We start from the raw sequence: 17,206 nt of genomic DNA on the forward strand, positions 1-17,206 counted from the left end.
CAGAACATCCTCCATCCTGCCAACGTCACCAGCCTTGTAAAGCAAGTGAATGGAAAAGCTGTGTTCTACCCAATATGTCTGCAAGCCTTTCATAGATACCCAAAATATATGAGTGGCTTCCCTCTTTCCTGTGGTTTTAAGACCTGTACTATAAAAATTAGCAGATTCTAAATCACAGAATATAATAATGTTTTAAAAAATAATAATTCCATAAAGAAATTTGATAACACGTGTACACAGCCAAACCTCGGTTCTCAATTGGCTCCATTTTGAAATGTTTCAACTCCTGAACGTCAAAAACCCTGAAGTAAATGCTCCAGTTTTCCAATGTTTTTTGAAACACAAATGTCTGACGTTGCTTCCGCTTGAATGCAAGAAGCTCTTGCAACCAATCGGAAGCTGCGCCTTGGTTGTCGAATGTTTCAGAAGTCGAAAGGTCTTCTAGGACAGATTACGTTCGACAACCAAGGTTTGACTGTACAGGAAATTGGATCCTTGGATTCTGGCAAGATGTCTTTCACCATGTTGCTGCTTGCAACTGTGTGGGCTAAGTGCCTGGTAAATCTCCTATCCCCAGACAACTGCATCATGACTTTATCACTCACAGTCCAATTGTATACATGTCTACTCAGAAGTAAGCCCTGTTGAGCTCATGTGACATACTCCCAGGTAAATGTGTATAGCGGGGTGGAGAACCTTTCGCAGGCCACGGGCCACATTCCCTCAAAGGCAACGTTCCAACCACATCTTTCCATCTAGGCAAGCAAGAGGCACGGTACACAGGTCAAAGGACATCTCCTAGCAAAAATACTCTAGAACAGCACAGAGCAGGGCTGGTGATGTGGGGTGGAACATTTCCCAGTGCTTTATTTTTCCACGAAGAACCTTGTCTTTCATAAATTTATTCGTAACAGTGATTACCGTATTTTTCCATCTATAAGACACCCCCATGAATAAGACAACCCCCCTTTTATAATTTAATTTTGGGTAAAAAAAAAGGTCGTCTTATACACCGAAAAGTATGGTAGATGCCAATGTTAGGCAAGCTGGACAGTTTCAAAGTTTAGAGCTCTGTTTACTAAATGCAACAAAAGGAAATATGCGAATTTAGATCACTCTCTACAGTACCGTGTCTGAAATTTGTCTTGGTGCAAACTGATCTCCCCTAATCCAAATTAGTTCATGCAACTTGACCTAATTTGTTCAAATATGTCCAGAAAATCTGCATCATTGGTAAGGGGGGTGTCCTCGGAATAGTCCCTAGAGCCAGACACAGAGACGTGGAATGCTGCATTCGCCCTCCAGTCTGACTTATTCCAGCATGGTGGCTATGGAAGTTAGCAGTTCCTCATCAGTCCAGATTAGATAGCCAAGTAGTAGCAGGGCTCAATGCAGGCATAGGTTTCAGCCCCCCTCAGCACTAACACACACACAACAGCCAACATTTCAGGACAGTGCACAACTGACATCCAAACCATGTACAAATTTATTCTGCAGTAGGAAAATGAAAGAGCATATGTTGTTTTCAGAACATCACCAGCTTTAAATTTGAATCCCTAGCATATTTTTCTGGGCACACTTGAAAGTGCTAGTTTCATCCTTGAAAGACAGGGGATCACAAAGAGCACTTGCTTACATAAAGACCCACCAGGTAATTGAAGTCATAGGGCAAGTCTCTTCTTCTGTTGTCCTGCTGGCAGTGACTAAAGGCTGGACCTGCTTGTTACTAGTGGTTTGGTTTTGGAATGCCCACTCCAGGGCAGTTTACCAGGTGCATCCTTCCTATGAGATTTAGGTGCCATGTCAAAACCATTTTTATTTGGGAGGTGTGTGTTCCATCCTCTTAAGGAACCCTATCGTGCACTGTTTCATTTCTGCTAATGCTTTGCTTGTTTTCTAAGCCACTCCCAAAATGTTCCATTGAAAGGTGGGATAGAAATATATCCGATAAATATTGTTACAGGAGATGTCTGGGTACACATAGTGGCTGGCAAGTCTAACATCCTCTAGGACTGATGCCATCCTTTGCCCAAGACCCTGAACTTTGTCACTGATAGAACTTCTGCCTGCATTGATAAAAAATTGATTTGCTGGGAAGAGTTGACTTTTACTGACTACAACGGATGTTTGTCCTCTGTTTCACCATATTTCAAAATGTAGTGACCCTTGACAAGCGTGGGAGGTCGTAGCAGCATGCAGGACTTTATTAAATGTTGATTTAAGGACCAATATCTATTGGAAGCCACAATCTCTTGACTGAGAAGTATTAATTTTTGTGGGCAGGCATAGGTGGCAACTGGAGTGCCTATGTAACTTACTCAATTTCTGATTTAAGCCCCAGCATTACCTAACTCTTCCTTCCGGAGTAACATTGCTGAGTTCAGTGACCTGACAAGTCAATAACTTGGCAGCATCACCCCTTTGCAGCATACAACATTCTGAACTGCATGTGCCACTATGTAGTTCATCAAATACTCTTCTATTGTTATAGAATTGAGGGGTTCATTGTGCCTGGGAGTCTCAACCATCTACAAAATTGGGGCCTATACAAGAGGAAACCAGCCTCCTTGTAATATGATGGCCTTGGCTGGCCCAGCTAAGTATCCCCATTTGCATTACCATGTTTCATGGAGAAGTGACCATGTTCCATGGAGACAACTGAGGGATTATGTCCTTCAGGAAAGGGGAGGTGTTTTTCCCGCCTCCTCACCTGACTAGAGGTGACACCATCTTGTAAGGAGGAGAACAATAGCCAGGAGTAGCCTGCCTGTTAGTATTGACTCGGAATGGCTGCTTACCCTGCTGGGGGTGGACAGTGGTTGCGGCCCATCACAGCCTTTCCCTCCACCCCTGAGGAGAGGGGGTAAGAGTCACCTCTTCACAGCTGACCATTGGGTCCTCTGCCAGCTGGCCACTTTGGATGGCAGGATAGCTTGCCAACACACACAGAAATTGAACTGCCCAACCATGAGCAGGCAAGGAGCTGGAGTCTAGATGATGGACCAGAGTCAGGAAGTCTTCATTCCGGTCCACTGCCTGGGAATAAAAGCTGGCTGTGCTCATGTCCAGTCAGATAAGGCATTGGGTGGGATGCTACCCCATTAAAGGGTTTGGGGTGAACTGGTGCATCATCTCAACCTAAAGCAGGTGCAATATCAGCGTACCGTGTTAGAGGGGTCTAAGTGGAAGTCTCTGTCCAAAAGCCAATTCTGGGGCAGACAGTCTATAGAGCTTCCACCTAAAATTGAGGTAATTTTCATGCTGGGCACCAATGGGCAAAAACACAAATTCCTCCAGTTATTTGTGTGAGGAAGTTGTTTTTCTGTAAGAGAAAAAAGGCACTTAGCCAAAATCAGAACCGCCATGCTTTATTGGTTTTACAGCTCAGAATTATAACCACATTTGGAACTGAGACACTGTTCTGGAACATAAAATAGAAGAGAGCCATGTACGTTTGTAACAAAATTGGTCATTGTAATACCAGCCTGCGCCCAATAACTACTGCTCTACTCGAATATCCACTACGCAGCTAAGGAAGGTCAAAAAACAAACAAGTCCCCCAACGTATAAAAAGAAGTGCCTTTCTTTCAAGACAAGTCCTCTTGTTAATTAGGAATTAAAGGAATTAACAGCGCAAGTAATAAGACTGGTGCATGTGAAAGCAAAATAAGGGGTTAAGTAAAGGTAAAGCTACCTCTGACCATTAGGTCCAGTCACTGGCAACTCTGGGGTTGCGGTGCTCATCTTGCTCTATAGGCCGAGGGAGCTGGCATTTGTCCACAGAGCCTAGGGCTTGCCAATCAGAAGGTTGGTGGTTCGAATCCCCGTGACGGAGTGAGCTCCCGTTGTTTGCTCCTGCCCACCTAGTAGTTCGAAAGCACGCCAAAGTGCAAGTAGATAAATAGGTACCACTCCGGCGGGAAGGTAAAAGGGGTTAAGTATTCCATGTATATTCGCTGCAGATCTTGAAACTGGCAGTCAGCCAAAGACACACTTCGGAGGCTCTTCTTTGGGTTTATCGAATACCGTCCCCCACACCTCCGTGCGGTCTCGGCTGAATACGGATGGTGCGGCAGAGCCAGCTTGCTCTGGAGAAAGGACAGGAGTCAATTAATACCGCAGCAAGAATGCTTCACACTCAACAGCAGCTGTGAAAAGGTCCCCTGAAATATGCATAATGTCACATACCCAGGGGGTCAGTGTGCACAGAAATGCTGGATGATTGGACCTCATTGCCAAATGCACTATTTAAAAAATGTAGTACATTTATCTACAGCGTGGCTTATGAGAGCTCTGGAGTGTAGTTCTTGCTGAATACTGTAGACCAGTGGAACCTAGGAAGAGCAGAGGTCCCTCTCTTTGCTGCCATTGTGGGGTTTTTTTTGGGGGGGGGGGAATCTGTTGCCAAATCAAAATGAAGAGAAATCTTAGATTTGTTCCTTTTAAAAGCTCTATGGACAATGGAAAATGAAGTGTGTGTGTGTGTGTGTGTGTGTGTGTGTTCTCTGGAAAAGAAAGGGGACAATGCGGAAGAAAGTTTGTGTGTGTGTGATAAAGTACACAAGATTGCTAGAGAGAAGAAAAAGAAAAGCCAGGAGGGGGAACCGTAGAGGCAGAACAAAGCCATTTTGGCTAGTAGCCATTCATTGCTTTATCCTCCATGGGAAGTGGGTGGCATGGGTGGCGCTGTGGTCTAAACCACTGAGCCACTTGGGCTTGCCGATCAGAAGGTCGGTGGTTCGAATCCCCGTGACAGGGTGAGCTCCTGTTGCTCTGTCCCAACTCCTGCCAACCTAGCAGTTTGAAAGCATATCAAAGTGCAAGTAAATAAATAGGTATTGCTGTGACAGGAAGGTAAATGGCATTTCCGTGTACTCTGCCTTCTGCCACAGTGTTCCGTTGCACCAGAAGTGGTTTAGTCATGTTGGCTGCATGACCTGGAAATCTGGATCTGTCAGCCTGTAAGTGAGATGAGCACCACAACCCCATATCCCCCCCCCCAACTTCCCTCAACTTCCTCTTCTGGTTTTTTACATATTAACTTCTCCTGCTTGTTTTATTATATCTTCATATTGAATTATTTGAATTTAATATTGTTATACTCTTATCATTTTAACATCATTATAATTTCGGTATTTGTTTTGTTAATTGTGTTTACTCAAATCCTGCAAGTGAGTCCATTTCTTAAAGCATGCTGTGTTACTTATTACCAATATTGACTGGAATAAAAACATTTTTGGCAGTGCATTCATCTTAATTGCTGCAATTCTTCCTAATAGTGATAGGTTCTTTCTACCCCATATTTCTAGGTTATTTTTTATTTCATTTCAATAAACTCTTTTCATAATTGTCTTTATAAATCTTAATATTCTTAGTTGTGAGCCAAATTCCTAAATATTTTACTTTTTATGAACCTCTATTTCTATAGTTTGACATAGTTCTTTTTTGTCTGATTCTGTTAAATTTTTAACTAAAAGCTTGGTCTTATTTTTATTTAATTTAAAACCTGCAAGTTGCCCAAATTCCTGTATTTTTTCTAAAACTTTCGGTAGAGAATTTTTAGGATCTTCAACTGTGATTACCAGGTCATCAGCATATGCTTTCAGTTTATATGATTTTTTCCCCTACCATGATTCCTGTAATGTTTTCATCCACCCTAATGTTTCTCATCAGGACTTCTAGGACCAAAATAAATAATAAAGGTGATAATGGGCATCCCTGTCTTGTTCCCTTCTGTATCTTACATTCATCTGTTACCACCTGGTTGATGATTAATTTTGCTTTTTGATCTGAATAAATTGCTTGAATTCCTTTTCTAAAATTTTCTCCAAAGTTCATTTGTTCAAGAACTTTTCTCATTAATTCCCAAGAGACATGATCAAAGGCTTTTTCGGCATCTATAAACATCAATGCTGCTTGTTTTTCATTTCTCACTTCCAGGTACTCTATAACATCTATGATATTCCTTATATTATCCTTCATTTGTCTCCCTGGAAGGAACCCTGCCTGGTCCTAATGCAGTGATGGCGAACCTTTTAGAGATCGAGTGCCCAAACTGCAACCCAAAACCCACTTATTTATCGCAAAGTGCCAACAAGGCAATTTAACCTGAATACTGAGGTTTTAGTTTAGAAGAGGAGGTTGGAGCAATAATACAGTGGAACCTCGGTTTTGGAACAGCTTAGTTTTCGAACTACTAGGAACCAGAACACTTCAAACCTGAAAATGAGTGATCCGGTTTTCAAACTTTTTTCGGAAGCGCAACGTGTTCTGTTCTTAGTATAACTTCCATTTTGAGTGCCACGTTTCCGTTTTCAGAGTGAGGGAAGGCGGGCTGGGTGGCAAGCAAGCAGGCAAGGGATGTCACAGCCACACACACACACACACACACACACACCAGCCTGCTCCGGCTTGCAGGCAAGTAGGAGTGGGATTGGGCTGCTCTGCTAGGGAGCATTGCTGCCTGCACAAGAACAGGCGCTGGATCAAGGCTGCTCAGCAGGGGAGGTGCAGACTCCATCACACTTTCCATTGAGGGGTTCGTGGCTGCACTCTCCTCAAAGGAGAAGTTTAAAGGAGCCCCCACCTCCGCATCAGATCCCCATGAAGGCAGGCTGAATAGTTGCTGAAGTTGGGGAAGGTGGAGGCAGCGCGGAAGCTGCATCTGAGAGCCCCTGCCTCCTGCACCAAGCTGAAGGCAGCCAGGCGCTCCTCAGCTGAGCTGCCTGATCCCACTCCTACTTGTGTGCAAGCAGGAGTGAAGGCAGGGATCTCTCAGAAGTGGAGGTTTCGCGCTTCCCAGCTGAGAGATCCCCCACCTTGCTCCTGCTTGCAGGCAAGTAGGAGTGGGATCGGGCAGCTCAGCTGGGGAGCGTGAAGCCTCCACTCCACTTCTGACTCCACTCCCATTGGCCCCAGCCAAAGCCTCAACCTTGCAGCAGCAGCAGCAGCAGCAGGAGGAGGAGGAGGAAGGCGGCTGCTCGGAACTCTCGGGAGGCTCACCAAGCGGCAGCGCGCTTCTGAGCGTGTGCATAGTGCTGCGCCCTCCCCACCCACAGTGGAGGCTCCCCATGGGAAAAGTCCTCAGCATGCCCATCAGTCAGTCTTCCTCCTGGCGTGCCGGCAGAGAGAGCTCTGCGTGCCAGCTGTGGCACGCGTGCCACGGGTTCACCATCACTGTCCTAATGTATATATTCCTTCAATACCGTTTTCATCCTATAAGCCATTATGCTGGCAAACAATTTATAATCATTATTTAATAACAAAATTGGCCTGTAAATTTTTATTAAGGTCAAATTCGCCTCTTGTTTTGGAATTAAAGTTATATACGCCTCTTTCCATGTCTCTGGTACTTTTCCTTATCTTAAAATTTCATTCATTATATCTTGTAATGGTGCTAGGAGGCCAGAAAAGCTCCAGGCACAGATGGGGTGACTCCTCTTTGCTTGAAAGTGTGTGTGGCACAATTGGCTCCAATCCTCACACAGATATTTAATTGTTCTTTGGAGTTGTGTAGAGTCCCTTCATGCTTTAAACATTCTATCATCATTCTGGTACCTAAGAAACATTCCATCAGTGTGATTAATGATTATAGACTGGTTGCTTTAACATCTGTTGGTAATGAAAGTCTTCGAGAGACTAGTGTTGCCCTATTTGAAATACGTTACTGATCCCTTGCTGGATCCTTTGCAATTGGCTTATCGAGCTAATAGGTCAGTAGATGACACGGTCAACATGGCATTGCACTACATCCTGCAACACCTGGATTCCCTGTGGGCCTATGTGCGAGTTTTGTTTGTGGACTTTAGCTCAGCTTTTAATACTATTGTTCTATCTAAATTGTTTTCCAAATTACTTCATCATAATGTACCCGCTCCTGTTTGCCAATGGATATACAGCTTTTTAACGGACAGGAGGCCAGCAGGCGAGGTTGGGGAAAATTATATCGAGCAACAATACCATCAATACAGGTGCTCCCCAGAGGTGTGTGCTTTCCCCACTGCTTTTCTCTCTGTACACAAATGACTGTACCTCAACTGATCCATCGGTTAAGATCTTGAAATTTGCCGATGACACAACAGTTATTGGGCTTATCCAGGAGGACGATGAATCTGTGTATAGGCGGGAAGTAGACCATCTTGTTTCATGATGCACCAGAAATAATTTGGTGCTAAATGCCCAAAAGACAGTGGAAGTGGTAATTGATTTTAGAAGGCACTCTTCCATCCTGCCACCACTTTCCATCCTTGGTAACATGGTTGTAGTAGTAGAGTCCTTTAAGTTCCTGGGCTCTATAATTTCTCAAAACTTAAATTGGTCAATAACATCAATAGTATTATTGAAAAGGTCCACCAGAGGTTGTATTTCCTGTGTCAACTAATAAAATTTAAATAGCCCCAGGAAGTGTTGATCCAATTTTACAGAGGTATCATTGAAACTGTTCTCTGTAATTCTATTACTGCTTGGTACGGCACAACCTCCAAGATGGACAAGAAAAGGCTCCAATGAACAGTAAGAATTGCAGAAAGTGTAATTGGTGCTAGCTTGCCTTCAATAGAGACAGTTTATGCTACCCAAGTTAGGAAGAGAGCAGAGGGAATTGCCGCAGATCCTTTGCATCCTGGTCATCATCTGTTTGATTTACTTCCATCTGGACGTCGCTACAGGACTTTATACATGAAAATGGCCAAGCACAGGAACAGTTTTTTCCCTTGTGCCATTAAATTATTAAATTCGTAGTTGTGTAGCGGAAGGGGAGGCCAGTTATGGGTGGGGTTCCTTTGCTGTGTCATTGTATTGTGAGTGGAACAGTGTTTGTATAAGGTACGTTTACATTGCAATGTAGCTGAAGCAAAATTCCAAGTATGTTGGTACTTGACCAATAAATTATTCCTATTCCTATTCCTAGGAGCTGTTTGTTTATGTTTTTATAGTATTTTGCTGAGTGGTGCCGTCTTGACAACTTGGAATTATTGGATCTGGAAGGGTTCAATTTAAGGTTCGGCTGGCATGCATACTTAAACTACGAAAAACATAAAGTACACAGGGATTTCTCCAACCATATTATAAGAGGATCTTTATTGAAAGTTTGGCTGAAACACAAACATCTGTTGGAGCAGCGGGTGCCTTGGTGGAACTCCCCCTTGGAAGCCCAAGCGATGAGACGTGGTAACCTAGAGTCCAGATGGCTGCCATATCAAGCATTGCTGGAAGAAAAAAAATGATAAGTTAGAATTAAAATCATATGAAAAATTTAAAAATATAGTAAATGACTGGTTTACATATTATCAACTTTTTGAGAGGTTTAAAACAGATAGCAAAATAGGTTTTGAGAAAGGGCAGTCAAAGTTTCAATTAGAAGTGGTAAACTCTAAGGTTAAAACCCTTTCAAAGGCATACCGGTTACTACTAGATTGGACAGTAATGGAAGAACAAATTAAATCCACATTGACGCATTGGGCACAGGATATAGGTCATGATATAATGATGACAAGGTGGGAAAATTTATGGAAAACAAGCTGGAGTTTCACCACATGTAATTCTGTCAGAGAGAATTTAATAAAGATGTTTTATAGGTGGCACATCACCCCCCACAAACTCTTGAAAATGTATAAGAACACGAGTAATATCTGTTGGAGATGTGAGGAGGTGGGAATTTTTGTACCACATTTGGTGGGAATGCAGTAAGATAGAAATATTCTGGAATGAAATACATTCAGAAATGGAAAAAAAAATTCAAAATCAAATTCCATAAAACATCAGAAGCTTACCTTATAGGAATAACAACTCCAGATATACCACAAAAGATGAGGAACTTTTTTCTTTACGCCTCAACAGCTGCAAAAACCCCGATAGGGTCAAATTGGAAAAGTGCAATAATACCTAGCAAAAAAGAATGGTTTTATAAAATCCTAGAATATACGGAGCTGGCTTACCTTTCAGAAAAGAAAATCGAAAATTCTTTCTAGTAGCACCTTAGAGACCAACTGAGTTTGTTCCTGGTATGAGCTTTCGTGTGCATGCACACTTCTTCAGATACACTGGAGTATCAGCAAAATACTATATATTTTTTAAAATATTTTTTATTATACGAAAATAGACACATACAAACCAACATACATACAAACATACTGACCAACAATACAAATACACACGAAAGCTCATACCAGGAACAAACTCAGTTGGTCTCTAAGGTGCTACTAGAAAGAATTTTCGATTTTGTTTTGACTATGGCAGACCAACACGGCTACCCACCTGTAACTTTCAGAAAAGGTAAAGGATAATCTGAGGGGGAAATTCATAGCTTTTTGTACTATCTAAAGAAGCGGTGCAACATCAATACAGTTTTGGCTCTAGAATAACTCTTGTTTGGTTTAGAAATGGTATAGTAATGAAATGAAGTAAAAAATTAAAGGAATGGGAAAAAAGAAAAGGTAATCGAAGTCACTGTCATACTTTTATGTGTTTCTTATTTATTTATGAAATATTTACTAGAATTTAATGAAGAGATGGATTAGGGAAGTCAAAGAATAAAATTATCTAATAATTTAGCCTTACCGTTATGAACGGACGGCTAAAAAGTATGAATATATGGATTCAAATTAACTATTGTTATAATGTGATATTTGTCAAAAATGAATATGGAAGATATGGATTTAAGTATATTGTATCTATATAGTATGTGTATGTAAGTTTTTTCTTTTTTCTTTTTTGTATTTGTATTGTTGGTCAGTATGTTTGTATGTATGTTGGTTTGTATGTGTCTATTTTCGTATAATAAAAAATATTTTAAAAAATATATAGTATTTTGCTGATACTCCATCTGGTCCTGGCGATTTTCCTGTTTTTGCCTGATTGATTGCATCCAATACTTTTTGAACTGTTATCTGGGCATTTAAATTTGCTAATTTTTCCTGTTTGGTTTTTGGTAAATTACTTACCTTCATATATTCGTCAATCTGTATCCCCTTTTCACAGCCTTTCAATATAAATCCGTGAAATATTTGACAAATGCTTTCCTAATCTCTTTTAGGTTATTTATTACTTTTTCATTTCATTTCACTTTTTAAAAATTTTTTTAAAAATCCATCCAAGTTTATGGCCATCACTGCCTCCTGTGTGAGTGAATTCCATATGACTTTGAGCTACGTGAAGTACTTTTTAACAATCTGTCCTGAAGCTTTAAACATTCTGCTTCAGAATGTTCTAGTGTTACGAGGGAGAAAAACTTTTCTGTAGCCAATTTCTCCAAGCCATGCATAATTATATAAACATCTACCATGTCACCTCTTACCTTTTCTATAATTGAATAAGTCCCAAATGTTGTGTATCTGAAATGTGTATCTGAAGAAGTGTGCATGCACATGAAAGCTCATACCAAGAACAAACTTAGTTGGTCTCTAAGGTGCTACTGGAAGGAATTTTTTATTTTATTTTTTATTTTGTTTTCTCAAATGTTGCAAACTTTCCTCCTAGGGGATTCACTCCATCCCCACAATCTTTTTGATTGCCCTTTTCTGAACCTTTTCCAACTGCTTTGTGGTGAAATGACCAGAAATGCACTGACATTTGACCTCCTCAACATTCGCTTAAGAGAAGCATAAGGGTCTTCATGTATGGCTTTTCAGAAATCCCATTGATCAGAAGTATGTGTGGGAAGAGGAGCTGTGTAGGGAGTGTTTGGAACTCTATGTGAATACAGTCTTGGATCAGGAGGACTCTTTTGTACATGCTTTGAAGATGTTCCAGTGGGTTAGGGCAAAGTCTTTCTTAAATGTTGATTTAATGGCTCCTTTGGCAGCCATGAATGACTGTAGCTTGGTGGCAGAGTGCCTGCTTAGCATAATGGCTCAAGTCCAGTCTTGGATATCCGGTGCTTTTTTCTGGGGGGACGCATATCCCTGAACATTTTGTGAACAGCAGTAGATTTCAGAATATTTATAGTAACCGTATTATAGATCGTGTACAACACCAACTCTCACAGTGTCTTTGTCAAACTGGATCCCTCTATATGAATCTTTTTAGTAAGCATAAATAATAATTTTTGTTCCTTGTCTGTCTTGCCATATTAGCAAAAAACGAAAACAAAAAATAAAAAACCTGCCCTGAAATTTGTCCAATTAGATGATTACATTTATTGACTCCACATTTAAAATTCTGCATCAAACATATACAATTTTAATAGTCTGAAATGAAATGTAATAGTTACACTTAATACAAAACATGGGCATTTTTACTGCTTTAAATGCTGTTCTTCAAGGAGTTATATCCAGTAACCAGCAGCTAAAATTGTCATTGGCTCCCGGTTCAATCCTGAAATCTTTCCTGTCTTGCCTTAAAAATGGAAGAAAAAAGAACAATAAGTTCCCATTGAAAGTAAAAGCCCCCTTGGGAGTCGCATGGTCTTCTCAGTTATTCCCCTGAAAATGGTTTTTGTTTTAACATGACTGCATTTACAACCATTCCCCCGATTTTTGCTAGCAAAACCCTTTCCTTTGCAAATGGGATGAAAGGATCTGCCAATTTCGTTTCTCTCCATTTCTCATTTTTCCCATCTTAAATTCAGTCCTCCAGATTTGTGCAGCAATTCACATTTAAAAAATGAGAATTCCTCATGAAGATTCATCAGCATTCAATGCAAATTTCTCCTGATAAACACATTTTGGGAGGTGTGTTTTTTTATACATCGTTGAAAGCAATTTCCTCTAATATAATGCATAACGTATGTTATTTTCACAAACATTTGTATGCACATTTCCCCCTAATATATGCATTTTTGTAAACATTGGTTGCTTGGAGAACTGCATAGCCAAATTCAATTGCCCAGGCAGGCACATTATGTGACCCATGAGAGGAGCAAAACAACAAGACTGTACAATGGTGATGGGATAAAATCAGGCCTAATCTTTATTGACAGCAGCAGGCAGGGTAAGGGCTGGCATGACATTGGTCCAAGGACCCAATAAGCCCTCCTCATTGATGTCAACCCCCTGCTCCTTCACAAAGGGTAACTTTTTGTCGTTGGCAAGACTGGGGGAAGTGGCTGAGGAAAGCTAGTAACAAAGGGGAGGTTAATGAATGTGCTGAAGACCTGAAAGGCATGGGGATGACTCAAAAATTTTGAGGGGGCGGAGAGTTGCATTTCAAGCAATATATATATATATAATATTCTGTACATAGAAAAGATGTGGGTTATTCCTCGAGGGACCTAAAGGGCCACAAATACTTTGCTGAGCTGAATTTGCAAAGAAACACTTCCAATTTACTATATTTTATTATCACTTTCAACATTCTTCTTCGTGTAAAATACCGCCCCCTCCCAAATTGGAGAGCAGTGTAAGGTATGTGGTGAAAGAGAAGCTCAGGGTACCTGGGCATTTTTAACTAGAGAAAAGCAGACAAAGTACGGATATCTTAACAGGTTTCTCAAACTTCCCGACCAATGATGTTATATAAAACTTGGCTCAGCTGAAAGTGTGTTTGCAGATATATCTCCAAAATCACTTTCAAAGGACTGCCCAAAACAGAGTCTACAACAAGTGTTTTACTGTGCCTTTTACCTTGTGAAACTATATAATTGTCCTTGTACAGTCAATGTCTTCTCTCTATTGCTGTGTGTTTGAAGACATTCATTAGAGAAAAACTGACCTGGGGAACACAAAGAAAAACACAGGAAAATAACTGCAGTTCTCAAAGCTATGCTGGAGCAGCTGCAACACGCCCCCCCCCCAAGACAGGCTAATTCCTGCTTGATTTTAGGATACAGTTGACTACTGTCTAGTCTAGTATTTATCTTGATGGAAGTATTTTTTTGTTTGGGAGCTCAATGTGGCCTTTGACAGGCCTATAGCAAACAAAATGTATAGACTGTATTACACTTGCGTCTACTATGAATAATAATAAATAATAATAAATAATTAAACAGGAGCAGGTAGTTTTACTCATAAAGCAACAAGCTCAGTGGTTCTCCAAGTTTTCTCTACACATTTATTCAACACTTATCCACTTTTCTGAGGTGGAGCTGCCTTGTATGTGAGGAACGGTGAGCCCCAGGGCGGAGGCAGCCATGGCCTAGAAGCTCACATGGGTTCCCTCTCCAAAGATAGGAGAAAGAACATCAGGCTGGACCTGGAAACTGATGAAGATCACCAGTGGTTCTCCTGACAATCATGTCAGCAGCACCACCCCAATTCTCACAAGTATTGGTGTAGTGACGGGGAGATTGAGCTGTGAACCAGACAGTTGCCCGTTGAAACACAACTTAAGGTGTCATGAACTGACTAGGTGACTTAGGAAAGCCATTATATCAGGGCTCCCCTTCTCATCCCCATTGCATCTGAAATGTAGAGACAATAATGCTCATTTCCTTTCAGTGTTGTTCCAAGTATATAAGGAACACAGTATTAAGTTATAGTGCAGTGGTGGCGAACCTTTTAAAGACCGAGTGCCCAAACTACAACCCAAAACCCAATGATTTATCACAAAGTGCCAATCTGGGGGATAATGGGGGAGAGTTGTTGAGCTTTTTTTGGGAGGAGTTGTTGAACTTATATCTGCACTTTATGTATAATATTTTTAAAATAAATAGTTGCCTTTCTTAAATTACTAAAGTTCAAGAAAACACAAATTGCCTCCAGAAAATGTAGAATTATATACATGTTACTTGAGGCAATTCAAAGGCTTGAATAACTTTCGGAAACTTGGGAGAGGTTTAAAAAAGTGGTCTTTGCTCTCTGCCCTAGTGCTGAAAGGAAGGATCCTATATTTGCATTATTGGGTGGGTGCGGGGGAGTGAGAAATATGGTCTTGTGGAACCACTGCTGTTTCTTGTGTGTTACGAAGAAAGGAGGGATTAAACGAAGGCTTACACAGTCACAACAGCAACCTGGTTGGGCGCTTGGCTGAGCAGAAGAAAAAGGGGAGTTCAAACCCCACCAAGCCTGCAGGGGGAAAGCGCCACCGCTCACCACCTGCAGGGAGTTTCGCAACAGGAACCAAAGGAAAGTGACTGCTGGGACTCAAGCCACCAGCTGGCTTGTCGTTGTTGCTTTAGAGTACTTTCCGGGTGGAAAGACAGGAGGGCTTATCATCTTCCTGAAGCATGGGCTGCTTAGTGCCGCCCCAGGAAAGGTTTGCTCGGGAGGAGGTGAGCTGCGCGGAATTGAAGCGCGCGTGCGCTTCCATGCCTCGCGCAGCACAACCCTGCGCAACTTTGTGCAGAAACATCCCCAGAGAAACGAGTGAAAGCACCGCTGGGCACTTTGAAGGCGCCTTTTCCACTTTCCCCGCCCTGTTGGCTGCTTCATTTTCCTCCGGGGGCGAGAGAGGGGCGCAGCCACCCCACACACTCTCCCCTCAGGCTCCACCTTCTCGGGAAAGGAGCAACTGCCCCCTTTTCTCTTGCTCTTCCCTACACAAAATTTGTCTCCCAGCAACTGTGCGGGCAGCGTCACTTCCTCTCCCCGCAGGCCAGCCCGCGGTGGGCGGGAAAAGAAGAGGGAGGCTGCTCCTCGCGGGGACCAGCCACAAAATGAGCGTCCTATTGCAGCAGCAGCCAACCAGCTGGTTGGCGGGCGCGAAACTCTGGGGAGCGTTTCCAGCTCATAGCGGGGGGGGGACACCCAACCCCCCCCCCGCTGCGGCTGGTACGCACTATAGGGAGCGTTTCCCGCCCGCTGCGGCATTTGGGGGGGGGGGAGAGGCTGTCATCTTTGCAAACCACAAAAAAACGAACCTGATGGGGCGATGGCGCGCGTGCCCACAGAGAGGGCTCTGCGTGCCCACTTGGGCACACGTGCCATAGGTTCGCCACCACTGTTATAGTGTTACATCAAAGCCAAGCTTAATGGTAAATAGCATGATGATTGTTACTTCATTGCAAAATCTGAATACATACCAAAAAGTCCAGCAATGTTGTTAGAAAAAAATTCACTATTCTTGAAGTGCAATCCGAGGAAATTAAGAGGGTCCTTCATATAGTAAACTTGTACCGTGATACCGTCTGGTCCTGATAGCGAAAGACTCCTTTCCTTTTCAATAAGAAAGCTCAACCTAGAAAGGAATTGATGCTGCTGTTTCTAAATATATACATGTTGAAATAAATGAATAAATATTAATATATAGAAATATATACATTATTACTATAGAATATCAAATGTTTGTAGAGTTGTATCCCTATATGTATTGTAACAATTCAATATTCCCTGAATTATTTTTTGATCTTCAATCCCAATTTCAATCTCAATTTCAAGGTGGCATAATTTAATAGGTATTTTTGCATTAGGTTCTTGTTGCATTTCTTCTTTAAAAAGAAATCTTTACACCTCTCTAATGACACAGTAGTTTCCAGCAACAGGTAAAAATTAGAAAGTGAACAATAAGGAAGAAGCAATAGAAGCCTGTATTAGAGTGAGAGGCTTAAACATTGAAAGACAAAGTCATCATTAGGGAAAGCTTAGCAAAACTAAAAAAATTGAAGAGACCACATAAAAAACAACCAAAAAATGTGTCTTACAAAGATCTTTGAGGAGGAAATTCCATTGATGTGGGGCCACTACTGAAAAGATTCTGTCTCGGGTGGCTACCATCATACTGCAGCAGGTTTGTATGGGTGTAAGTGTTCCTGCAAATAACTTGACCCTAAACTGCTGTATTTAGGGCTTTACATTTAAAGGTCAAAATCAACTCTTGAAATTGAAATAGTTTTATTTTGATTTTGATTAGGACACTCTCCAGACATCAATTCAGGGTTCTACTGTATTTTAATATTTTGTTGTAAGTTGCCCAGAGTGGCTGGGGAAACCCAGGCAGATGAGAGGCGTATAAATAATAAATTGTTGTTGTTGTTGTTGTTGTTGTTGTTGTTGTTGTTCCTAATATTAGCTTCAGTTGTTCCACATAGGTGTTAAAAAGTATGGGGGGGCAAGATATAATCTCATGATCGGTGCCACAGTAACTCTATGCCCCCAACACCCACTCCAGTAAGGCTGTCCAAAACGGCACCACTGCCAATTGTATCAAAAGCTGTTGTGACATCCAAGCCACAGAATGAATCAGAACAAAGGTCAGTGGGCACAATTCTCTGAAACATCTCAGCTTGAGTTACTGAGCCAATTTCATTATTTTCTGGCCAACTAACTGCTTCTCACCATATATTATGAAGCATCTACCTCAATTAATAGGAAATTAAAATGCTTTGTTCAAAGAG

The 17,206-nt window shown here is 41.6% G+C and overlaps 1 protein-coding gene across 7 annotated transcripts in view; it reads right to left on the reverse strand.

Moving 5' to 3' along the window:
• The window catches only part of LOC117041695 (inter-alpha-trypsin inhibitor heavy chain H4-like), a 64,718-nt gene that overhangs the window by 24,311 nt on the left and 23,201 nt on the right, over positions 1-17,206 (reverse strand). Inside the window, exons 19-21 of one of the 7 annotated variants that reach the window (XM_033140727.1) lie at positions 15,896-16,050; positions 13,560-13,647; positions 12,119-12,333 (exon numbers count right to left, since the gene is read on the reverse strand). The exons of 5 other annotated variants lie outside the window; for them this stretch is intronic. In XM_033140727.1, the coding sequence (XP_032996618.1) occupies positions 12,255-12,333; positions 13,560-13,647; positions 15,896-16,050 (322 nt within the window). In that variant the 3' untranslated portion in view covers positions 12,119-12,254. Of the gene's footprint in view, positions 1-12,118; positions 12,334-13,559; positions 13,648-15,895; positions 16,051-17,206 lie in introns of those variants that run through there. One more of the 7 variants, XM_033140725.1, reaches the window with a different exon arrangement.

This window comes from Lacerta agilis, chromosome 2 (genome assembly GCF_009819535.1).
Source record: "Lacerta agilis isolate rLacAgi1 chromosome 2, rLacAgi1.pri, whole genome shotgun sequence".
Taxonomy (NCBI): Eukaryota; Metazoa; Chordata; class Lepidosauria; order Squamata; family Lacertidae; genus Lacerta; species Lacerta agilis.